This window comes from Haliotis cracherodii, unplaced genomic scaffold, assembly GCF_022045235.1.
Source record: "Haliotis cracherodii isolate W230 unplaced genomic scaffold, xgHalCrac1.p SCAF_4, whole genome shotgun sequence".
Lineage (NCBI taxonomy): Eukaryota > Metazoa > Mollusca > Gastropoda > Lepetellida > Haliotidae > Haliotis > Haliotis cracherodii.
In genome coordinates this window covers 72,504,863-72,530,503 of record NW_027266297.1, presented here as the reverse complement: position 1 = coordinate 72,530,503, position 25,641 = coordinate 72,504,863, and the positions used below count along the sequence as shown (strand labels likewise).

General features: G+C 43.8%; 1 protein-coding gene across 6 annotated transcripts in view; it reads right to left on the bottom strand.

Annotated features, from left to right (window-relative positions):
• LOC139478238 (nucleoprotein TPR-like) overlaps window positions 1-25,641 on the bottom strand; it is a 74,042-nt gene that overhangs the window by 8,346 nt on the left and 40,055 nt on the right. For 3 of the 6 annotated variants that reach the window (XM_071260643.1, XM_071260646.1, XM_071260648.1), the window contains exons 34-58: window positions 23,369-23,446; window positions 22,875-22,985; window positions 22,316-22,446; window positions 21,336-21,483; window positions 20,981-21,118; window positions 18,276-18,460; window positions 17,253-17,315; window positions 16,976-17,017; window positions 16,502-16,543; window positions 15,687-15,765; window positions 14,362-14,631; window positions 13,393-13,591; window positions 9,235-9,401; window positions 8,605-8,699; window positions 7,924-8,150; window positions 7,615-7,734; window positions 6,670-6,874; window positions 6,317-6,359; window positions 5,892-6,005; window positions 5,602-5,700; window positions 4,862-5,002; window positions 4,414-4,549; window positions 3,897-4,090; window positions 2,296-2,393; window positions 814-899 (exon numbers count right to left, since the gene is read on the bottom strand). In XM_071260643.1, the coding sequence (XP_071116744.1) occupies window positions 814-899; window positions 2,296-2,393; window positions 3,897-4,090; window positions 4,414-4,549; window positions 4,862-5,002; window positions 5,602-5,700; window positions 5,892-6,005; window positions 6,317-6,359; window positions 6,670-6,874; window positions 7,615-7,734; window positions 7,924-8,150; window positions 8,605-8,699; window positions 9,235-9,401; window positions 13,393-13,591; window positions 14,362-14,631; window positions 15,687-15,765; window positions 16,502-16,543; window positions 16,976-17,017; window positions 17,253-17,315; window positions 18,276-18,460; window positions 20,981-21,118; window positions 21,336-21,483; window positions 22,316-22,446; window positions 22,875-22,985; window positions 23,369-23,446 (3,211 nt within the window). The remainder of the gene's footprint in view (window positions 1-813; window positions 900-2,295; window positions 2,394-3,896; window positions 4,091-4,413; window positions 4,550-4,861; window positions 5,003-5,601; window positions 5,701-5,891; window positions 6,006-6,316; window positions 6,360-6,669; window positions 6,875-7,614; window positions 7,735-7,923; window positions 8,151-8,604; window positions 8,700-9,234; window positions 9,402-13,392; window positions 13,592-14,361; window positions 14,632-15,686; window positions 15,766-16,501; window positions 16,544-16,975; window positions 17,018-17,252; window positions 17,316-18,275; window positions 18,461-20,980; window positions 21,119-21,335; window positions 21,484-22,315; window positions 22,447-22,874; window positions 22,986-23,368; window positions 23,447-25,641) is intronic. The other 3 variants (XM_071260649.1, XM_071260644.1, XM_071260645.1) reach the window with 3 other exon arrangements.

The following is a 25,641-nucleotide window of genomic DNA, read 5'->3' as shown; positions in this document are numbered from 1 at the left end:
ACTGTGACTGTTGACTTTATGTGACTGTTGGCTTTATGTGACTGTTGACTTTATGTGACTGTTGGCTTTGTGTGACTGTTGACTTTATGTGACTGTTGGCTTTATGTGACTGTTGGCTTTATGTGACTGTTGACTTTATCTGACTGTCTTATGTCACTGTGACTGTTGACTTTATGTGACTGTTGGCTTTATGTCACTGTTGACTTTATGTGACTGTTGGCGTTATGTCACTGTTGACTTTATGTGACTGTTGGCGTTATGTCACTGTGACTGTTGACTTTATGTGACAGTTGGCTTTATGTGACTGTGACTGTTGGCTTTATGTGACTGTGACTGTTGACTTTATCTGACTGTTGGCTTTATGTGACTGTTGACTTTATGTGACTGTTGGCATTATGTGACTGTTGGCTTTATGTTACTGTTACTGTTGACTTTATGTGACTGTTGGCTTTATGTGACTGTGACTGTGACTGTTGACTTTATGTGACTGTTGACTTTATGTGACTGTTGGCTTTGTGTGACTGTTGGCTTTATGTGACTGTTGACTTTATGTGACTGTTGACTTTATGTGACTGTTGGCTTTGTGTGACTGTTGGCTTTATATGGCTGTTGGCTTTATGTGGAAGACAAAGGCATTTAATAAATTCTATGTATCAAGTACAAGGGACAGCACTCTAGATTTACTCTGTACAGAATCGGCTACAACTGATCGTTTCAGTGAAGTATGAATGTCAAACTCAGCACCATTTTAGTGTTCTTGAGCTTTTTGTAACCCCAACCAATAAGAAACGTGCGGTCAGTACGGCTACTTACCTCGCTGTGACTCCAGCTGGGCAAGATCCGGCTGGCTCAAACTACCTTCCGCACCGAACACAAACCTCTGTGACACCTGTGGGGAACTGAACACAGAACACACATGACACACTTGTCACTTACAGTCAAACACAGAACACACATGACACACTTGTCACTTACAGTCAAACACAGAACACACATGACACACTTGTCACAGTCAAACACAGAACACACATGACACACTTGTCACTTACAATCAATGAAACACACGACACACTTGTCACTTACAGTCAAACACAGAACACACTTGTCACTTACAGTCAAAACACGGAACACACATGACACACTTGTCACTTACAATCAATGAAACACACATGACACACTTGTCACTCAGTCAAACACAGAACACACATGACACACTTGTCACTTACAGTCATACACAGAACACACTTGCCACTTACAGTCAAAACAACACACATGACACTCACAGTCAAACACAGAACACACTTGTCACTTACAGTCAAACACAGAACACACTTGTCACTTACAGTCAAACACAGAACACACATGACACTCAGTCAAACACAGAACACACTTGTCACTTACAGTCAAACACAGAACACACATGACACACTTGTCACTTAGTCAAACACAGAACACACTTGTCACTTACAGTCAAACACAGAACACACATGACACACTTGTCACTTACAGTCAAACACAGAACACACATGACACACTTGTCACAGTCAAACACAGAACACACTTGTCACTTACAGTCAAAACAGAACACACATGACACTCACAGTCAAACAGAGAACACACTTGTCACTTACAGTCAAACACAGAACACACATGACACACTTGTCACTTACAGTCAAACACAGAACACACATGACACACTTGTCACAGTCAAACACAGAACACACATGATACACAGAACACACATGACATTCTTGTCACTTACAGTCAATGAAAGAACACACATGACACACTTGTCAGTCAAACACAGAACACACTTGTCACTCAGTCAAACACAGAACACACATGACACACTTGTCACTTACAGTCAAACACAGAACACACTTGCCACTTACAGTCAAAACAACACACATGACACTCACAGTCAAACACAGAACACACTTGTCACTTACAGTCAAACACAGAACACACTTGTCACTTACAGTCAAACACAGAACACACATGACACTCACAGTCAAACACAGAACACACTTGTCACTTACAGTCAAACACAGAACACACATGACACACTTGTCACTTACAGTCAAACACAGAACACACATGACACACTTGTCACAGTCAAACACAGAACACACATGACACACAGTCAAACACAGAACACACATGACACACTTGTCACTCACAGTCAAACACAGAACACACATGACATATTTGGAAAATTAACTTGGAATCCAGTGAGTACAAAAGCATTATTCCTATTCTCGTAATCTTCATTATTCCCACTAATGGTCTGCTCACTTCAAGGCCTCTGCGAAGCCGTCTGCACGTCGCGGCACGGAGAGTGTGGGCGTGCTGGGCACGGTACAGTCCTCCTCCTCGAATGGTCCTGGCTGACCCTGTCACACGCAACAGTAACTACAGATACAACATTGCGTCATGTTACATCGACGATTTACTAAATTAACTAACACACACAGTCATGTATGTAGTCACAATAAGAGAAAACTATATATAAAAACACAAATACTTTTGTACCAAAATATTTGAAAGTACAGAAAAAAGACATTTCCAAAACTTTCTGATTAAATATTGTAATGAGGCATGAAGAGGGGGAGGCGGTCCCTGTTGATGCAGGAGCAGGAGAAAGATGATGTTAGTCTTACAAAGTAGCAAGAATTGGTGCCCACTGCAAAGCAATCTAGTTTAATATCAGTCAAAGTCAGAAGGGAGACAGCACATGGCAGTAAGCAGGAGCCTCCACGCAGACTCTGACCAACTGTTAGTTCTACAAACTAGCCGGACATACAATACTCTATATTCTGCATACCATCTAACCTCAGGAACTTCACAAGACTGTAAAACCGGTATATTCAATATGGCCAATGGTGACACTTGCAAGCTGATTAGTTTATTTTATTACTGTTGCATATCAAGTTGAATGAACACGTATGTAGCATATCCCAGGTTCCTAGGTCTGTTAACTGTGACTGTAACACTACTACCAAGGTACAACACAACCATGAAACACATTGTGACTATACTGGATGCCTAAATAATTTCACAAGCACCTTTTCTAATTCTTGAAACAACTACCCGGTACTTTTCATACTACTGTGCTGAGGGCCGACAGATTATTTTTTGAGTGAGTGAGTGAGTGAGTATGGTTTAATGCCTCTTTTAGCAATATTCCTGCAATATCATGGCGGGGACACCAGAACATGGGCTTCACACACTGTACCCATGTGGGGAATCGAACCCATGTGGGGAATTGAACCCAGGTCTTCGGCATGACGAGTGAACGCTTTATCCACAAGGCTTCCCGACCGCCCCTATTATTCCTTAAATACAAACCATATGTTGCTAAAGCAAGGGACATAGCATTAATGTGGCGTGTAGTTGTGGAGAAGATGGCTTCTATAGTTTAATGCTACAGGATGGATGGATGATGGACGAAGACGCATGACAAAAGATCACACTGATAACGTCAAAATGAGCAAAGTATGAGTGAGTGAGTGAGTGAGTGAGTGAGTGAGTGAGTGAGTGTGGTTTTTATGCTACTTTCAGCAATATTCCAGCAATATAATGGCGGGGGACACCAGAAATTGGCCTTACACGCTGCACTCATTTGGGGTATTGAACCCGAATCTGTGGCGTGATGAGCCGACACTTTAACCACTCGGCTGGCTACCCCACCACCCAATGAGCATGATGAATAAATACTGAGTGTTTCACGAGTCACCATCCTGGACAGATTACAGGTTAGTGTGAGTGAGTGAGTGAGTAAGGTAAGTCATCTAATCATGCCTTTTATGAATATCACCATGGTTACCTACAGGCAGCACCAGCAAGCAGTGGGACAAGCATCAGACACCAGGTCAGCTGACACAAGAGTTACCTACCCCTAACATGAATGGCGGAAGATGGGCCCTGATGCTGACAGATGGCAATCGCTCGCCATGCACGATTGGCTGAAGGGCAGGGGTTGGGCGTGGACTTACTACAGGATGCTGTGCTATGATTGGTTGCTGAATCACAGGTCCCGGGCCGGCAGGGGGCTGCTGGGAAGGCATGGATTGCTCGTTGTCATCAATATCTGAAAGAACAGTTGGACGTGTCATTACTGGGAACCAGTGCTGGGATTGAGCTGAGATCTTGTACTCAATCATTGTTTACAAATTATACTCAGTTTGTTCGTCATCAAACTAATAATAATCAGTAACTAATATTTTCTGCTTTGTTTAAATCAAACATTACAAGTTGAAGTATTTTTATCAAGACAAAGCTGGGACATCACAACCCCATTTGAGAAACCAGTGAATGAGTGTGATACTCAACCACTGGATCAGCGGAATTCTCAACCACTGGATCACCATAATATTCACGTCACAAATATCTTTGAGCAAAGATGAATCTTACCAATGATAACAACATCATTGTCATCATCTTCCTCCTCATCTCCCTGTTCAGCCATGGCCTCTTCATCATCATCTTCGTCTTCATCATCATCATATTCACCTTCTCCTTCCTCATACTCCTCCTCTTCGTCCGAGTCCTGTCAACATACACACACCTCTGAAGACATACACGAGTGAGAGAGTTAGGATGAACGCAGTTTTCAACAGTATTCCTGTTATATCATGGCATATCAGCTTAATGTGGGAGGAAAGCCTGAATTTATGCAGGCCTCAGACGTTTACCACTTTGTTGAAATCCAATGGTATATAGCGGTCAAACCAGGAATCATAATCTACAAAAAAATGCTGTTTGAGCCTTAAACAATTTGTTGACAAAAAGAAATTGTAAATATTCTCCCTCCCGGGGCAACCTGATGACAGGGATCTGTGAGCGGCAGTGTCCCACTTACCTCCATCTCATCTCCACAAGGCTCCTCCTCCTCACTGTTCAGGATGATCACGTCCCCGCTGTCTTCGTCGACATGCACTCCCTCCACCCCAGCGTCGACCGTCTGTTCGGGTCCTGCAAACAGCTCCTGTGGGGGCTGCTGCTGTCAAACAATGGACACTATGACACACTAGGCCTGACTCACATTGTCACCATGTCACTCTCTCTAGTACTGTACTCCCCTCATATTGTCCGTTACACATATCGCCAGATCGTGTATGAGACACCATAGTCCTTGTTTTAGGGCATGCTTCTACCAGTACTAAGTTCATGCATCTCGGGTCATGTTAGTCATAAGATCTTCCTCAACAAAAAAGGTAATGTAATTTTTTTAACATAAAACCTCTGTCATTGGCTTATCATGATTTATGTATATATAGTACTCCATTCACTTCAGCATTCACTTGATGAAGGAGCAAGAAGTAGCTCTGAAACGTCGTACAAAGAATAAAAGTTGCTATCCATAAAAAAGTGTCATGTATTCATGTTCTCCCAACTTCTCAAGACTACAAGAAGACAAGTCTGTGTCTTTCTTTCAATGATCATGATGATCCGTCCGTCTTTCAGACACTCCTTACAACTGGTCAATCTCAATGAGCTCTGTGTCTACCTAATCTAACCCTTCTAACAGCTGAATCTGTCACTTATCCATCACCAACTCCTCCAATGTTAACAGGTGAGAATGCAGGTGAGTCCACGTACCTGAGGGACCTCCTCCAGCTGAGTGAGGCCGGCGGGGTCTGCCTGAGAACCTCCCACTATCTGGGGGGTCACGCTTTCAACTGCAGCTTCAGGGGGTATCTGGAGATGGGGAATATTGAATGATACAGACTGTACAAGCAGGTGATAAACCTTCCCTGTTTTGAACATAATGCCCTGGTAGATAGTATATATATTCGATAGTGATCCAGTCACAACCTATCAAGGTCGAACATACATTCGTTACCCCTGGTGCATCAGATTGTAAGTTATAGTGTTCATGGTAGAGTTACCTCCTCTTGTTCCAAGGTCTCTGTTTGTTGGAGGTGAAGGACTTCCTGTGACTCCAGGTTGACCGTCTGGGCGTTCTCATCAGTGAGAGTGATGGTTGGGAGAGGGGAACCTTGCTGAAACCATACATCATACTCATGTAGTTCAAACAGTGTTGTGTCAAAATGAATATGTTGATCTGACAAGCAGAACATACCCCAGGTAGTAGCAAGCAGTGGGCTACCATATCTCTGATACACTCAACTGCTGAAAATTGATACCTGTCAAAAATATGTCTTAATATATAGTAACTACACACCAGTAAGGTCTGGCTGTAGTCTAGGACTGATAGAAATCTTGAACGTCTGGAAGGTTTTCATGTGTAAATAATTTGAAGGACAAGTGACTCAAATGCTACTGATGTTAAATGTGTCTCAACTGTACAAACCTGTGTTCTTGTTCTCTTGGCCTGCGTTTCTGCCTCCTCCTGACTGAAACAAAACAACACACTTCATCAGTACACAAGCTTGATCCAGGAACAGTGATCACATTCTTATTCAAGCTATATGATAGTGGTCTGTACGTAATTGAGTCTGGACCATTGACATCATGAGCATTGATCCATGCAACTGGGATACGATGACATGTATCAACCAAGTCACCGAGTCTGACCACCCCATCACATTAGTCACCTCTTACAACAAGCACAGTCGCCTCTAACGGCAAGCATGGGTTGCTGAAGACCTATTCCTGCCTGGATGTTCACGGGTCACTAGTACAAGATGTGAAGTCTGTCCCCACCTGTCTGTGTCCTCCCTCTGCCTCTTGCCCAGCGACTGACTGGCTCCACCGTCGCCCACCACACCTGATGATGTGGACGGCAGGTGGGGGGACACTGGCGTCACCTGTGACTGCTGCGGCTGCTGCTGCTGCTGCTGCATCTGTGACTGCATCAACTCCATAGCTGCAGCAGGGGCTGACTCCTCCACCAGGTCCGAGGTCATGTCTACCACAGAAGATATCATCTCACACACACATGAAGAGAAGGGAAACTGTCAGAACTGAAGCAGATGCCCACATACATGGTCTCTTTAATATTACGCACTGCTCAGAAAAGAAAATGAGTACCTCATCATTTCAATCAAACTGACACATAATCTTGTTGATAATTTGACCACAAGTCAGATTGATATTGTTTATCATTCACTAGCACAATGCCATAGAAGTAGCATTCAAAAGTAGTGCCGACAACTAGAGCTTCATCTTGGACTTACTTCTCTGCTGTTATGAGGTCTGTCTCCCACCTGCAGGTTACTAAAATCCAACCTTGTTCGTCTGTTGTTTAATGATGTAGATCAAACGTGCAGTATTTTTTGTAATTATTTTTTGTAATTTTTGCTGCACTCAGCAATATTTCACCTACAAGATGGTGGTCTGTAAGTATTCGAGTCTCCAATCCTGTGATTGACATTATGAACATCAAGCTACGCAATGGGGATACAATGACCTGCATCAACCAAGTCACTGAGCTTGACCACCCGATCCTTTTACCCGTCTCTTACAATAAGCAAGGGTTGCTGGAGACCAATTCTAACCCAGAATTTCACAAGGGACAATTTTGCAGTTAGAGATTACACAATATAGAGAGACCATATCTCAATCTGACACATTGCAACAATCACAAAATCTAGTCCTTGATTGCAAATGGACCCCAATGTGGCACACAGTCTGCTTGAAAGTCCTGACCTGGCTGTGCCTGCTCAATCTGTGGTGCGACGATCTGGACCTGCTGGGGTCGTCCCGGGACACTGACGGACGGGATGGGCGTGACCGCCGGGCCGGAGGACGATGTAGACGGGAGGTCATCTGCAAGGTCAGAATAGCACAAACTTAGACTAAAAGATCAGTCTGAACATTACTGTCATTGTCCTGAGCAATGACGCATTCATGTCCCTTGTCTCATCAAACATGTTTGAATGAAATTTCCTAATTACAAATGAACATTTGGATTTAGGTGAAAGTACTGTTACTGAGATTCTGATCATGGGCACTCACCGTCCACATCTTGTGATGTCAGTGTTGTAGGCATGACCGTCGCCGTGGGTGTTGCAGTGGACGTTGAGGCTACTGATGTGGGTGCAATGGCCATGGGTCGGATGCTAGCCGTGGCTTTAGCTGCAGCCGAGCTATGGGGGATGGGCGTGGCCTGGCCCACGCTTGTGGTGCCTGTAGCCATTGGCTTGATGTTGGCCATCTTGGGAGCCTGGTCCGACGTGGATGTGCTGGACAGAGGGTACATAATTTGTTGAGGACACTTGTAATATCCTGAATGTTCTGTGAGGAGCAGAGTCTACACTTCATATTTATTGATGATATATAAAGTGGATATTTTCGACATGCCGACTTGAACTGATTATTGTACTGAAGGGGTGGGGTAGCCTAGTGGTTAAAGCATTCGCTCATCACACCGCAGGTCTGGGTTCCATTCCCCAAATGGGTACATTGTGTGAAGTCCATTTCTGGTGTCCCCCCACATTGATATCGCTGGAATATTGCTAAAAGAGGTCCTTCCTCCTTCCTCCATATTATACTAGTTTCTAGAACTGCTTTTCAATGAAGCATATTTTGGTGGGAAATGCAATGTTGAGCTTCTTAACTGGGCATAAGATGTCTGTCAGATGAATACAACATGTGAGTTGACTGTTGTTGGAATCAGTGCACAGTGTTGCGACTCACCTGGGCGGGGTGGTAGCAGCCGGTCGCGTGACGATGGAGGCAGGCTGGCTGATGTGTTTCTGCTGGGACTCGAGCTGTTTCTGTAGAGCAGCAATCTGCAGAATAAAGCACACTAACTGAAAATAATTTCTAAATGTGATTTTGATTCTTTTTTTATATTAATAGAATATCCTTTGGCCTCTAGAAACTATAGCAGAACATATCTCACAATGGCCTGGAGAGTATAGGAGTTTATTACCCACGTTATGAAACATGTCATACGATCGAGACCCGCCTTACAGATCATGCATACTAAGTTCCATCAAATTCCATTCATCAATACTAAAGATATCATATATAGTTCACAGAGATGTGGTATGCATGCTGGAGGTGATGTGGCAATGTCTACATAGTGCATACTTTGTATTCATACACACTGTGCTCTCACTACAAGGACACGTGGACATGCCACACGTTTCTTTATAAACATGAATCACAGTAATAAATAGGATACCACACTCATTCCTATTTCATATCAAGTTTATGTTCCTCGTGAAAGAATTGTAAAAGTCCGAGACAGGATAAAACATTTGTCCACTTACCTTGATATGAAATGGGAAGATTTTGTAATAACCACTACATATATCCCACCTTGGCCTGCAGTTCTGTGTTCTCCCTCTGGACTCGGTCCAGCTGTTGCTGCAGCTCGGCCAGCCCCGGGCCCTGGCCCCCCCGGGCGTCCTGCAGCTCCTTCTCCAGCCGGCTGATCCGGCCCTCGAACTGAGACTTCAGCATGCCCTGACGCAGGTCCTGTTCTTCTGTGGAGAGAAGTGAAGAGAGTACTTCAACTCTGAATGCCTATGTCCTAGAACCCAGGGGCCCATTTCATTAAGATGTGTTAACTGCCACACTTTTGTCTGACTGAGGCCCCAATTACCTCATGACAAACTACTATTTGGAGGAGTGAGTGAGTGAGTTGGGTTTAACACCGCTTTTAACAGTATTCCAGTCATATCACGGCGTGTCAGCTTAATGTGGGAGGAAAGCCCGAAGTGATGTAGGTCTCAGAAGCTTACAACTTCGGTGAAACCCACGAGCACGGGTATGGTGCTGACAAACCTAGAAACATAATCGGGGCGAACCGGGATTCGTTCCACAATCATAGGTTTCTGGCGTGCCCAAGGGACGCAACTCTGCACAGCGAATCACGGTGCCTTAGACGACTGGGCCACCTGTGAACCCCTGTTTGGAGGGACACTGATCAGCTTTATATGGTGACGAAGCAAGTTCAAGCAACTTGTAATTTTATCAGTTACATAAGTACAGTCCATTCATAATGTGCCAGCTTCCATTCACCAATCGAAAGTGCATTGAAACCATTACCCCAGTCAATGGATCAGTGTGCACCCTGTGTCTCAGCACCCTGGGGAGTATACAATTAAAGCTGCCAGTGAGGGGCTATAAAGGATAACATTACCATCTCATCCTACTGGTAACCCATTAACTGCTGGGTGAGGCATATTTGAAACAAAGTCACTGCCTAATGAAACACCACATGTGTTTCTGTTGTGAGCAGGGCCAAAGCCCATCTTTCATTTGCTGAAAGTCCCAAATGGTCCAATCAGAATCCAGCTTACACATTTGTGTAAATACAGTCATCTTCCCGAGGCAAGTGAGTTAACTGACTTTAAAAGTCCAGTTTCCACCCTTGCTGGACTTGGCTGGAATTCCTGGGCTTGATCGTAGCTTAATCGTAGCGATTACCAGTTATGTCCCTTCTAAGCCTTTCCTATGGACGAATCAGATTCCACCTCTCGTATCACTAGCATTTGCTTCAAACAAAATGGCGGCGCCAAATAAGGACGATCTGCTCGATTATCAAGATCTACATTGTGATGAAACGGGTCATACATTACAAAATGCACTTTAAAAGTCCAGTTTCCACCCTTGCTGGACTTGGCTGGAATTCCTGGGCTTGATCGTAGCTTAATCGTAGCGATTACCAGTTATGTCCCTTCTAAGCCTTTCCTATGGACGAATCAGATTCCACCTCTCGTATCACTAGCATTTGCTTCAAACAAAATGGCGGCGCCAAATAAGGACGATCTGCTCGATTATCAAGATCTACATTGTGATGAAACGGGTCATACATTGCAAAATGCATCAAATCACATGAGCACCTTGATTAAAGGGGCACTGATCTAACGCAATTCCCCGGGACTGGTTGTTGCCTTTGTTATTGTTTTTTCCCAGTGAGTACCCGGATGTAGAGCAGAAATCTAGACTAGCTCGCGACCTCTGTTGCGCCATTCGTAAGCGCATTAGTCACTTTTATGGATACCGGTAGTAATAAGAGCGTATGGTCACATTGATCAACAAAATGAAATACAGTTTTCGAGATAATAAGGAAATGTAGGCATCTTTGTGGCTAGCATCGGTAATGGTGACGAAGTTTTGATAAGTCACTTGCTTGGTAATTTTGCGATTTTCGTTTACACTATTTTGACTTGACAACACAAAGTAAATATTTCACCTGAGCATTGCTTTTTTTATAGTGTGTATATTTTTTTACTGTCAAAATGTGTAACATATTTATTAAACGTCTAAATATTCACTTATTTTACAAAGTGACTGAAAAACATTTCCATCTGTATTATTATGATAACGAATTCCAAACATTTTGATGTTTAATGTCATCACCAAGAGACTGAAAATGTTACGTTGAAAAGTACATTTCTATGTTGTTTGGCTTCTAATCCTACATAATAATCTGTTGTGATGTTTGTAGGCCCTTTTGATCGTCTTAATCAATCTGGACAGATTTTTTAGTCAAAAGGACTGAAATATTTACACATTTTATAAATTGCCTGAGAGAATCACATTTTACAAATTGACGGTAATCTATACACGCTTACAAAGGAAATGACCTGTGAAAACAACGTCTATCGCGCATTGAAGAATTTCCCAACCAAGACGTAGAAAAACAAGAGTGAGTGAGTGAGTGAGTTGGGTTTAACGCCGCTTTTAACAGTATTCCAGTTACATCACGGCGTGTCAGCTTAATGTGGGAGGAAAGCCCGAAGTGATGCAGGTCTCAGACGTTTACCACTTCGGTGAAACCCACGAGCACGGGTATGGTGCTGACAAACCTAGAAACATAATTGGGGCGAACCGGGATTCGAACCCACAATCATAGGTTTCTGGCGTGCCCAAGGGACGCAACTCTGCACAGCGAATCGCGGCGCCTTAGACGACTGGGCCACCCGTGCCCCCCAGAAAAACAAGAACGAATCGGTTCAAATGAAGGAAAACAAAATGCAAATAAAAAAATTACAACTTGCCAAATTTATGTGTATAAATAGGCAGCTTCCTTATTCGAGGAATGTATCCGTGAATATCCACACAAAGGAATAATATCCCACTCGTCTGCAGCCATACAAAATAACTTATTCGATGTCACGTGTCTCTGTAACTATCAAATATTCTAAATCGTTTCGGGTGTCAAGTCTCAAGGGTCGGCTGAGAAAGGCCACGTGGCAACTATTTTCATTATGTCGACGGTTCCTAAAAAATCCATTGAGTTTGATAACAATGAGCAACCAATCAACGTATTATCAGTTAACCCTTTGAACAAATTGTATGTTGTTTTTACATCGGCACTTCACGCCATGATATGAGTGTATTCCCTTTGTTTTAGTAAACCTAGACATGTAAACACTCACTTTTGACATATCCACTGTGCAAGATAACAGTGATTAATCAATCAACGTATTTTCTGTTAATCCTTTGATGACTAGGAACGATCCGTTGATTTACAAAAAAAAGTAAATCAACTGATCATTCATCTCTTGCTGGGCTGCCACGTGCATATTACATAACCTCACTTCAAACCTGGAATTAGATTGAATAATTACCCCCGACACAATAAATGCCAAATGAGAACCTTTGTCAGGTAATCTAAGTGGTGCTACCACTAATTGTACCTGTAATAAATTCATTAACTGAGCATCATGTGAATGACGACAAATACACAAGTGTAGGGTTATACGAGAAAACGTGGATGACAACAAGGGAGTAGTAATCGTATTATCGACGCAATCCGAAATCCCAAAATGCTTTCACTGCATGGATACTTTTTTTCGTATTAAACTATAACCATCTGGGGTATTTCCAAATGACGACTTCCGATGAGCTCCGCCGTTCTTTTTGTCTGTTTGTTTAGGCTGAAGAAATTATTTAATATGCGCCCTTTGTCGAATCTTTATAGATCACAGTTAACCAATCAGTGTTTATGCAAAAATGCGTAAAACAAATATTGCCTCCAGCCTCCAAGTTTATTTAGCTGTCCATGCAGACGGTAGCCCAGTCTCTGGTCACGCTCAGTAGCGTTGCGTATCATCCGGGTACTCACGGGGGAAAAAACAATAACAAAGGCAACAACCAGTCCGGGGAATGGCGTTAGATCAGTGCCCCTTTAAGCACATGAAAAGATTTTGAAAAAATCTGTTGACAACGAGTTGGCGGTGCATATCCTTTGCAAATCCTGCAATCGACCGAAATCTGCATGACAGTTTACAACTGGAATTCGATTTCGTTGCGCGATTTCGATTGGACTATGCAAAGACTCGTTAGCCCAGCAAACTTGTAACTCCATAATACCAGCCTAGTTCAGCAAGGGTGGAAACTGGACTTTTATAGTCAGGTAACTCACTTGCCCCGAGAAGATGAAATACAGGGGTGACAGGTCATATGGACGGTTTTCATACAAACCAAGACAGAACAGTGAAATCCAAGAGCAGCAGTCTCTACCTTTATTACTTGTCTCCACTGTGGATATCCTCTTTTTCAGTTCAGCATTCTCACTGGTCAGTCTCTCCACTTGCTCTCTCTGATTGGTCAGTTTGTTCTTGGCGGTCTGCAGCACGGATCGTGAGTGCGTCTGCTTCTTCTCGTACTCCGAGTTCTCCTCCTTCAGCTTGTTGCAGGCCTCCTGTAGCTGGCTGTGCTCCTGGGGGAGGGAGGGAGGAGGCACATTCACATCTTTCAGATGGAGTGATATCAGTCAGATAAGCTCAGATTGACTCGCTTGATGACAATACAGGTTTTATTTCAAATCAGGCCCAAAAACATTTTCAATCCCAAGAACAATTAGTGTTACAACATCTGAAAATGGTAAAACAAGGGTAAAACATAAATCCCTTAAAATATATAAATGTCAACTAGGGAAAAAAGGGGCGGCCAACATGAACACCCCAAGCCGCGGTAGAGTCATGGAAATTAATACCATGCTTTGAAAGCGCTGAATACCGGAGTCTGCTGAGATGAAAGGATGGGTAACACACCTAACAAACTCAGAACAGTTTTAACACAAGCATCATAGGATGGATTCTTCAGAAATGAGGTAAGTGATCATCTCTCACGTCCTTCGAAGGTAGTGAAGAAGAGAATAATGACATATAGAGGACGTGTCTTCCAACACCTGATGTCAGGTGTGTAATTTTGGGCAAAAGAGTACTGAAGACACTACCAGATCATGATTCATGTCCACTTAGGACTTCGATAGTAAGAGAAATGTGCAATATGTAATGCAGGATAAGTGAACAATATATCTCTTATGGTTTCCGAGTCCTGCTCTGGAAAGGCAATGTGATGGATGGATGGAGCATGTTTCTATATCCCCCACCAACTTCAGGGGGACAGGGGATTATAACAAACATATCAATGAACTGTAGTAAAGTCACCGTATGAAAGCAAGGTTAGCCAGCAGTACTGACGAACCTGTGTTTGTTTCTGCAGCTGTTCCTTCACTTCACCAACTTGGGTGTCCCTCTGCTGCATCTGCGTCTTCAGCTCGTCTCGCTCCTTCTCCACACTGGCCAGCTTCTGACGCGCCTCTGCAGACGCCTGTTCTATGGCTGCAATGTTGGGCTGGGCTGCTTCCTGGTTGGCGGACTTGGCGCGGAGCTCGGCCATCTCCTTCTGGACCTGCTCCAGCTCCTTACCAACGTTCTCAGCCTGCTCCTTATACTTGCGTCCGATCTTCTTCAGCTGAAGGCAGAAATTTGTTTCTTTTTCAGACACATACTGTCATAATTACATAATTACCACTGTGAAATATTTTCTTCTGAATGGTGTCACATGGTTTAGCTATTCCTTAAAGTGTGAGTGGCACAGAAGAAGTTTGTAACGTAACTATTGATGATTTGCTGACAGAATTGCTAGAGTGCACATCCAGATATTGCTACAAATACAAACATGAGTCATCAGAAGATGACAAATCTCCCTGGCGCCCACAAATTCGAAAGAACAAATCATCTGACTGTTACAACATGATGATGATGGGATTCGAAACTTTGTATTATAAATAAATATTCTAAACACCCCTAAGTAGCATACGGCACCATTTGGCAACCTGGTCTTTGTGTGTGCACAGTTTCAAGAATGAATACCTAATAGTTTTAGAGATATGGTCCGGACAAACAAACCAATATGAACAGAGTCAGAGTCAAAGTCAAACTTGTTGCCATTAAAACAAGAAATATTAATATTTTTTATATTCCTAAATAGCAAATGGCACCACTTCAGTACTTGATTAATACATGTACCAAATTTTTAATGAAAAATGTAGAACAGTTTTCTAGTTCTACATCTACACCTACACCTACCTCCTTTTCAGCAAAGTCTTACTTGTTTCCATGGAAACCGGGAAAAATCAAATTTTGAAAATTCCTAAATAACAAAAGGTATCACTTCAGCCCTTGTACCAGGTTTGCATGATAAGTTCAAATTGTTTCCATGGAAATCAGGGAAAAATAAAAATGCTAAAAATACAAATATAGTAATATTCACCACTTCAGGACAAAATGATTACGGACGGATGGACAGACAGACGATGCGTTGACTATGTCCCCATGCATCATGTGCCAGGGGGATAAAAGAAGTTGAAAATCAATATAGTCTTTTGCTACATAACATTCTTGTCTGCGAATAATCACCAGGCCCTGTTAGCAGTTCCCCACCTGGAGGGTTGCCTCCCCACTTTTAAACTCTAGTGTCTATAATATGTGTTCTATACCCACACCTGGATAACTATTCCCACCCACCTGGTTGATTGTCTTCATTTTCTCTTCAGCATCCTGCAATTTCTCCTCGTTCTGTTTCTTCAAGGTAACAATCTGGCCACTGGAAGAAAGATCACTCCCATCAGCACCACAAAGGAAGACACAACCAAGTATTTGTCAAAAAGTGACGAAATGTCCCCCGCCTGTATATACACCATAGTACCAAATATGAAGACAATCCAGCGATTAGTTCTTGAGATATCGCGGCAACACCGTTTTCCAACTCCAAAAGCAGATTTGCCGTCTGTGACCTTGAAAATGGGGTCAAGGTCACCAAAACCGACTGGTGTCTGCGGAGTCTGTATATACACCATAGTTCCAAATATGAAGACAATCCTGCGATTAGTTCTTGAAATATCGCGGTAACACCGTTTTCCTACTCCAAAAGCAGATTTGCCTGCTGTGACCTTGAAAATGGGGTCAAGGTCACCAAAACCGACTGGTGTCTGCGGAGTCTGTATATACACCATATTTCCAAATATGAAGACAATCCAGTGTTTAGTTCTTGAGATATCGCGGCAACAAAGAGGTGGGACGTACGGACGGTCGTGAATACTATATCCCCCACTTCGCAGTTATAAACAATGAACTTATCAAAACACTACCTGTGAACACAAGGCCAAATGGATCTCTCAGAGCGACTGGCAGGTGTTGACTATACGCCAAGAAAGCAGTGGATCGGTTTCTGGTAGCTCTACTTCATTTTACGGCCATCAGCAAAATTCACTAATTCATTCCTTAATTTTGAACTTATCTAGAATTTTCAAAACCATAAAGATAGAGAGTTAATTTCTTACTTCAGTTGAGTCAGCTGTGTTTTGACACTGTTTGCCTCCGTCCTGCAAGACAAACATCAGGAGTAAAGTTTGTGAACTACATTAAGTCCATATTTCAAAACATGCAAACTAAGTTTGTTTGTTGTTGTTGTTGTTGAACGCTGCACTCAGCAATATTCCAGTTCTATGACAGCAAGATGTAAATACCCTGGACCAGACAATCTACTGATTGACATCATGACGATCCATGCAATTGGGATATGATGACATGCATCAACTAAATGCGAACCTGACCACTTGATCAACTTTTACGACAAGCATGTTTTCTGAAGACCAATTCTAATATCCAGGGCTCTGTTCCACAAAGCGATCTTAGTGCTAAGTTGATCGTAAGCCTATGATAAAGTATGTGAGTTACGACCAACTTAGTACTAGTATCGCTTTGTGGAACGGGGTCCAGATCTTTAGGATGCAAGTTGAGTACGAGGCACTTACTGACTAGTCGACAAGTTGGCATTCAATTTAGACACCTCCGCCCTGAAAAGAGAAAACAATGTTGTTTTATATTTTATACATAGCTTTATTTAGTAGTGGTTGAGTGAGTTGGGTTTGACACAGCATGTTCCGGGTTGTCCTCAATATGACAGCTTGTCTGCCTAACTGGCAGCTCCACAAGGTCAATGTCACGGTCACAAAGTGTTCTGAAATAGATTCCAGCTAACAGGATGTCCCCTTATGTATTGTTACATAGTCATGTGCGGTGATCACCAACCTGTGTTTGTGTCGCTCCTCGTTCACCAGGGCCAGCTGTCGCTTCAGATTGTCCCTCTCCTGCCTACAACACCACGGTACACGAGAGCTTAAGTCATGGACACACACAAACAGCATCAGTGACACACAAACAGCACCAGTCACACACAAACAGCATCAGTCACACACAAGCAGCATCAGTCACACACAAACAGCATCAGTGACACACAAACAGCATCAGTCACACACAAACAGCATCAGTGACACACAAACAGCATCAGTCACATACAAACAGCATCAGTCACACACAAACAGCACCAGTCACACACAAGCAGCATCAGTCACACACAAGCAGCATCAGTCACACACAAACAGCATCAGTCACACACAAACAGCACCAGTCACACATAAACAGCATCAGTCACACACAAACATCATCAGTCACACACAAGCAGCATCAGTCACATACAAACAGCATCAGTCACACACAAACAGCATCAGTCACACACAAGCAGCATCAGTCACACACAAACAGCATCAGTCACACACAAACAGCATCAGTCACACACAAACAGCATCAGTCACACACAAACAGCATCAGTTTGTTTGCTGTTTAACGCCGCACTTAGCAATATTCCAGCTATATGACGGCGGTCTGTAAATAAAGAATTGAGTCTGGACCAGACAATCCAGTGATTGACATCATGAGCATTGATCCATGCAATTGGGATACAATAACATGCATCAACCAAGTCAGTGAGCCTGGCCATCCGACCCCGTTAGTCGCATAGTTGCCTTTTACGGCAAGAATGGGTTGCTGAAGACCTATTAAAACCCAGGTTTTCACGGATCTCCAATTTTGTGTTCTGTCATCAGAATGCTAAGGGAGGCAACTCTGTAGAGTGTGTTGTGGAACGTAAGATCACTCATCCCAGAATGCTTCCAAAGTTCAACATCTTTTTTTGAATTAATCTAAGTTGTTAATAAGCTGATAACAATCTCACTAGATCTCTGTTCTAGCATTGACAGTGTTGAGAACACTTACACTATCCTGCGATGTTCCTCTGGGTCGGACTTGTTGGCCTGCTCGATGAGGTGATTGGTCCGTCCCTTCCACCGCTCCACCTCGTTCTGTATGGCCGTCTTCTCAGCACTGAGTGTATCCCGCTGGGCCTGCACACTGCGGAGGTTGGCCTGCAGGGGCTGGATGTCACTCTCCATCTTCTTGATCTGTAACACAACCCCGGCAAGTGAAACAACCCCTCAAACTGTAACACAACCCCGGCAAATGAAACAACCCCTCAAACTGTAACACAACCCCGGCAAATGAAACAACCCCTCAAACTGTAACACAACCCCGGCAAGTGTAACAACCCCTCAAACTGTAACAAATCCCCGACAAGCGTAACAACCCCTCAAACTGTAACACAACCCCGGCAAGTGTAACAACACCTCAAACTGTAACACAACACTGACAAGTGTAACAACCCCTCAAACTGTAACACAACCCCTGCAAGTGTAACAACACCTCAAACTGTAACACAACACTGACAAGTGTAACAATCCCTCAAACTGTAACACAACCCCGGCAAGTGTAACAATCCCTCAAACTGTAACACAACCCTGACAAGTGCAACAACCCTCACAAGTGCAACAACCCCTCAAACTGTAACACAATCCAGGCAAGTGTAACAACACCTCAAACTGTAACACAACCCAGGCAAGTGTAACAACCCCTCAAACTATAACACAACCCCTCAAACTGTAACACAACCCCTCAAACTGTTACACAACCCCTCAAACTGTAACACAACCCTGGCAAGTGTAACAACCCCTCAAACTGTAACACAACCCAGGCAAGTGTAACAACCCCTCAAACTGTAACACAACCCTCGCAAGTGTAACAACCCTTCAAACTGTAACACAACCCTCGCAAGTGTAACAACCCCACAAACTGTAACAACCAGGAACAGATCACACAGTAACACATTCATAACACCACATGGTTTGACAGACGTTGCTTGTGGTTAGTTACAGTAGCCTCCAGACCCATGTTCAATGATGAGCCTCGAATCCCCCTGTTTCATGACTGTGAGCCAACCTTGGCCTTGAAGCCCCCTGTTTCATGACTGTGAGCCTACCTTGGCCTCAAGACCCCGTTTGACGATTGTGAGCCTACCTTGGCCTTGAGACCCCGTTTCAAGATTGTGAGCCTACCTTGGCCTTGAGACCCTGTGTATCAGATTGTGAGCCTACCTTGGCCTTGAGACCCCCTGTTTCACGATTGTGAGCCTACCTTGGCCTTGAGACCCCCTGTTTCACGATTATGAGCCTAGCTTGGCCTTGAGACAGCCTGTTTCCATCTTCCCGAGGCAAGAGAGTAAAGTGACTATATAAGTCCAGTTTCCACCCTTGACGAACTAGGCTGGTATTATGGAGTTATATTTTGGCTGGACTAACGAATCTATGCATAGTCAAATCAAAATCGTGCACCGAAATCGAAATCCGGTTCGTAAACTGTCGTTCAGATTTCGGTTGATTGCAGGATTTGCAAAGCATGTGCACTGCCAACTCGTCAGCTGATATTTTCCAAATCTTTTTATGTTTTTAATCAAGGTGCTCACGTGATTTGATGCATTTCGCGATGTAAGACCCGTTTTATCACGATATAGAACTTGATTATCGATCAGATCGTCTTGACTGGGCGCCACCATTTTGTGTGAAGCAAACGCAAGTGATACGAGAGGTGGAATCTAATTGGTCCGTAGGAGAGGTTTAGAATGGACATAACTCGTAATAGCCACTGGTGATGCTACGATCGAGCCCAGGAATTCCAGCCTAGTTCGGACTTTTAAAGTCAGTCAACTCTCTTGCCTCAGGAAGATGGCCTGTTTCACGATTGTGAGCCTACCTGGGGCCTCAAGAACACCTGTATCACGATTGTGAGCCTACCTTGCCCTTGAGATGGCCTGTTTCACGATTGTGAGCCTACCTTGGCCTCAAGAACCCCTGTGTCATGATTGTGAGCCTACCCTGGCCTCAAGAACCCCTGTGTCATGATCATGTGCTTACCCTGGCCTCGAGAACCCCTGTGTCATGATCATGTGCTTACCTTGGCCTCAAGAACCACTGTGTCATGATCATGTGCTTACCCTGGCCTCAAGAACCCCTGTGTCATGATCATGTGCTTACCTTGGCCTCAAGAACCCCTGTGTCATGATCATGTGCTTACTTTGGCCTCAAGAACCCCTGTGTCATGATCATGTGCTTACCCTGGCCTCAAGAACCCCTGTGTCATGATTGTGAGCCTACCCTGGCCTCAAGAACACCTGTGTCATGATCATGTGCTTACCCTGGCCTCAAGAACCCCTGTGTCATGATCATGTGCTTACCCTGGCCTCAAGAACCCCTGTGTCATGATCATGTGCTTACCTTGGCCTCAAGAACCCCTGTGTCATGATCATGTGCTTACCTTGACCTCAAGAACCCCTGTGTCAGTATCATGTGCTTACCCTGGCCTCGAGACCGCCTGTGTCATGATCATGTGCTTACCTTGGCCTCAAGAACCCCCGTGTCATGATCATGTGCTTACCTTGGCCTCAAGAACCCGTGTCATGATCATGTGCTTACCTTGGCCTCGAGACCGCCTGTGTCATGATCATGTGCTTACCTTGGCCTCAAGAACCCCTGTGTCATGATCATGTGCTTACCTTGGCCTCAAGAACCCCTGTGTCATGATCATGTGCTTACCTTGGCCTCGAGACTTGTGACCTGCTGCTGCATCTTGTCTCTCTCCTCTCTCAGCAGCTTGTTGCTGTCTGTCAAAACGTTCATGTTCTCCACCTTCCTCATCAAGTCCGCATGCTGGACAGCAGTTTGGACAGACACCTTCAAACACAGGATACCATGTACATTTGTATAGACACCTTCAACATGCAGGACACCAAGTATATTCAACTACAGACACCTAGAAGAACAGGAAATCATGAATCACCTTCAACACACACATGTATGCCAAAACCACTCCCACCAAACACAAACAGATGTTAGGATTTTTTCTCTGACAAGGAAACTTCTATAAAACCATACAGGTTAAGCTGCCTACCTGAGATCGTGTCCTCTCCTCCGTGAGCGTCTTGTTGGCGTAGTCCAGCTGTTTCTCCAGGTGAGAGAATCTCTGATTCACCCGTGTTGTCTCAGCCTGGGCCACCTCCAGTTTCGTCTCTGCGATCTCCTTGTCTCTCCGCAGGAATCTGCAAGCACAGCAGCAGTTGAACACAAGGTACTAGAGCGTGACTTTTCAGGACAGACATATCCCGAAGAGACATCAGGTTGGTGGCGCCACCTTACAACTGATGGGGGAACTACCACAACAGTTGAACACAAGGTACTAGAGCGTGACTTTTCAGGACAGACATATCCCGAAGGGACGTCAGGTTGGTGGCGCCACCTTACAACTGAATTACCACAACAGTTTAACACAAGGTACTAGAGCGTGACTTTTCAGGACAGACATATCCCGAAGGGACGTCAGGTTGGTTTTGTTTGTTTGTTGTTTAACGCCCCACTCAGCAATATTCCAGCTATATGACAGTGATCTGTAAATAATCAAGTCTGAACCAGACTATCCAGTAACTGATGTCATGAGCATCGATCCACGCAACTTGGATACGATGACATACATTACCAAGTCATTGAGCCTGACCAACCGATCCCGTTGTTCGCCTCTTACCACAAACATAGTCGCCTTTTACAGCAAGGATGGGTTGCTGAAGACCTGTTCTACCCCGGATCTTCACAGGTACAACTGGTTAGTGGTGACACCATACAACTGATGGGAAAACAACCTCCCTATCTGATTCTCGTGTACTTGGGTAAGTCAACTGTCAATGTACTTGTCTGGAACTTTCAATACCCACTTCCTTTCCAGCCACAAATAGATCCACTGACCATAGCAAATTTTGACATACATGCTTGGGACCTATTCTGCTCATGGGGTCTTGAGATGCATGTAACTACATAAAATATAAATTACTGTAGATCATTCTCAATACGTAGAGCAAGTATCTTCCTGACATAGTTTACCTGATGACTTCAAGCAGCTGATCTGAGGACTTGGCCACGTCCTCACCCACAGCCTTCCCAGCCACGCCCACTGATTTCCCAGCCACGCCCACTGATGCCTTCTTCTGTATTGCTGTCACCTGGCCGCTCAGCTGCAGTAGCAGGAGGAGACGTATGAGTGGACGTATGAGGAGATGTATGAGGATACGTATGAGGAGACGTATGACTACAACTTTATATGAACAGATGATTTAACTGTTTTGTCATGGAAAATAGTCCAGTCAAAATAATGAAATACTGCAGACATGTGCAATGTATAAGCTTAACAGCATGATCAACCCCAAACAGGCAACACTTCTGCAGGACCATATGTATACTCCCAGTTCTTAGCATGGTTAAAGCCTAAAAAACATACCTTCACAGTGTGGAAATGTCAAGTAAGAAGAGAGCTGGATTAAACATTTTTGGAACATTTTTCAGTCATGTCAGTGTGTCAGTTTGATGTTGGTGGAAAGCCTGAAGTGATGCCGGTGTTCAGAAGGGTACAAAGCAAAGAGGAAAGGACCCTGGTCAGCCCTACCTTCTGCATCTGTTCGTGCAGCACCGTGTTCTGCTGGGTGAGGTCCTGCACCCTCTTCTCCAGCAGCTTGGTCTCCTCCCGCAGGATCCGCTCCTGCTCCATCCATGACGTCTGCAACAGCACATCGGTACACTCAACAAGCATGGTCAACACACTGGCGCAGTGTACAGAGGTGACACAACAGTGTCAGCTGAGACAAGGAAACAGCCGAGACAAGGAAACAGCCTCACATTGGGTAGAAACTAGGGAATGAAACCTGTGTCCTGAGCCTGACAAACCAACTCGGGGACCAATTAGCTTCTTCAGGGCCACAGGTACTACAGAAACAGAGGGGTTCGAAGTAGCATGGTAGGACAAAGACAGCAGAAACAGCTGTTGTATTAAACAATAACCAACTTTCTAAATCTGATATATACTGATGTCAACACATTTGCCCTAAACTTTCCACAACCAGTGATCTAGGCACTGAAGGGGCAGGAAAGAGGGAACTTTACCTGGGACTCCTTGAGGGTCTGCTCAGCCTTCTTGGCCGCCTCCTGTGAGACTGACAGCGTCTTGTTGAAATCTTCCACCTGTAGGACACAAGACAATCAGTGACTCGAAACATAAGCATTGAGTGGCACAGAAGGCGTGACACAGTTGCATGACAAAAGAACACAATCACTGACACAGTATCATGACAATCATTGACCCGGCTACATGACACAAGAACACAATCACTGACACAGTAGCATGACAATCATTGACATGGCATCATGACACAGTAGCATGGTAATCATTGACATGGCATCATGACACAAGAACACAATCACTGACACAGTATCATGACAATCATTGACCCGGCTACATGACACAAGAACACAATCACTGACACAGTAGCACGACAATCATTGACATGGCTACATGACACAAGAACACAATCACTGACACAGTAGCATGACAATCATTGACCCGGCTACATGACACAAGAACACAATCACTGACACAATATCATGACAATCATTGACATGGCTACATGACACAAGAACACAATCACTGACACAGTAGCATGACAATCATTGACCCGGCTACATGACACAAGATGAACAGAAGGAAACAGTTGTTCTTGGTTGGGTTGGTATAGCTCGTCCAAATACACTCGATTAATTTGAAAGTGCTCGCCCAAACGCACCTGTTCCGCATGTTCTTTTTTTGTGGTAAATCTCGTGCGTGTCATGCTGATGAGACGGACCACTACGTTGAACGGGGGAACATGTGAAAGTTGACATTTATTCGTTGTGGGACGAAGACGTCCTCAGAGCTCCAGTCAGGAGATTGCCTTTGCTAATTCTAGAATTAACTTCCATTATCCACTTTATAACAGAAAGTGGTCAATTATTCACTTTTGATGAATATATAGAAACATTACATTTTGGGGCGATTTGGTTAGTGTGGCAATGAAGGTTTGTGTTTCTGTCTTCTGTTTCTGTTTAATTAAAATGCCCGACATGATATTTTTGACTTGTTGTTTATTTAACGGGGAATAACGTGCCTCATTCCCATATGGTAGCAGAGCGTGGTTTCAAAAGGTAAGTCAAATAAATTATGTCGTATCTGCAGGAGGGAGGCTCTGTAAAGAGCAATGAGTCTCTGGCCCAAGAAACAGAAGGGTCTCTGTTAAAACTGGAGAATATTTTGAAACTAAAACAACAAAAAGCAAATGTTAAATCAACCTTTACAAAAGCCAAAAACAAGCTGTACAGCTTACTAGAATCTTCTGACCAACCATCTCGAATAGACATACGAGATGGTATAGATAAAGTAAATGAAAGTCTGGTGAAAGCAATCGATGTTATGACACAACTCACTCTGGCTTTTGCAAAGAATCAACAAGGTGAAAATGTCGCTAAAACTGAACGAGAGATTAGTCACCTTGAGGATGAAACTAATGCTGTAGTTGAACAGGCACAATTTCACTTAGATAATAGGTCAGATGTGACTTCCTTGTCAAGTAAGGGACGCAATAGATTGTATAGACCTGAACAGGCTGCGGGAAGTGAGCCATGTATTCAGAAAGACATTGGGCATGGTGTTCATAGCATACCACATGAACACACACATGCTTATAAAGCAGAGTCACACAGTTATGCAATAGGCACTGATCTATGGAAACAACTCAAGCGTGTTTCTATCCCAGTATTTTCTGGAGATGTTAAATGCTATGAAAGTTGGAAGGCTGCATTTCTGACATGCATAGACCAAGCACCAGCAACTGCTGAATACAAGCTATTACAGCTAAGGCAGTATCTTTCTGGTGAGGCTTTGAAAACAGTACAAGCTTTGGGGCATAGTGCTATAGCTTATGACATTGCATTAGAGCGCCTAGAAAGGAAGTATGGTGGTAGGAGGCGTCAAGTAGCGTTACAGTTAGAAGAAGTGACAAATTTGAAGCCTATTCGCCAAGGGAATGCTAGAGATGTTCAAAGATTTGCTGATGTCTTGGACATTGCAGTCGTTAGTCTGAAAGAAGCAGATAGAATAGAAGAGCTTGGTAATGGGTTATTTTATGCCACTTTACAAAAGAAAATGACTGAGTCAATGATCGCACAATACCAAAGATGGCTTCATGACAGAGATAGGCAAGAGTCTGTCGAGACTCTAAGAGAATGGGTACTTCAGGAAGCTGAATACCAAACGATAGCAGCGGAAACAATACATGGTGTTTCTGATAAAAACAAAAGACTAGAGTTCAAAAGAAAAGAATCGTGCTCATTTGTCGGTGAGCTGA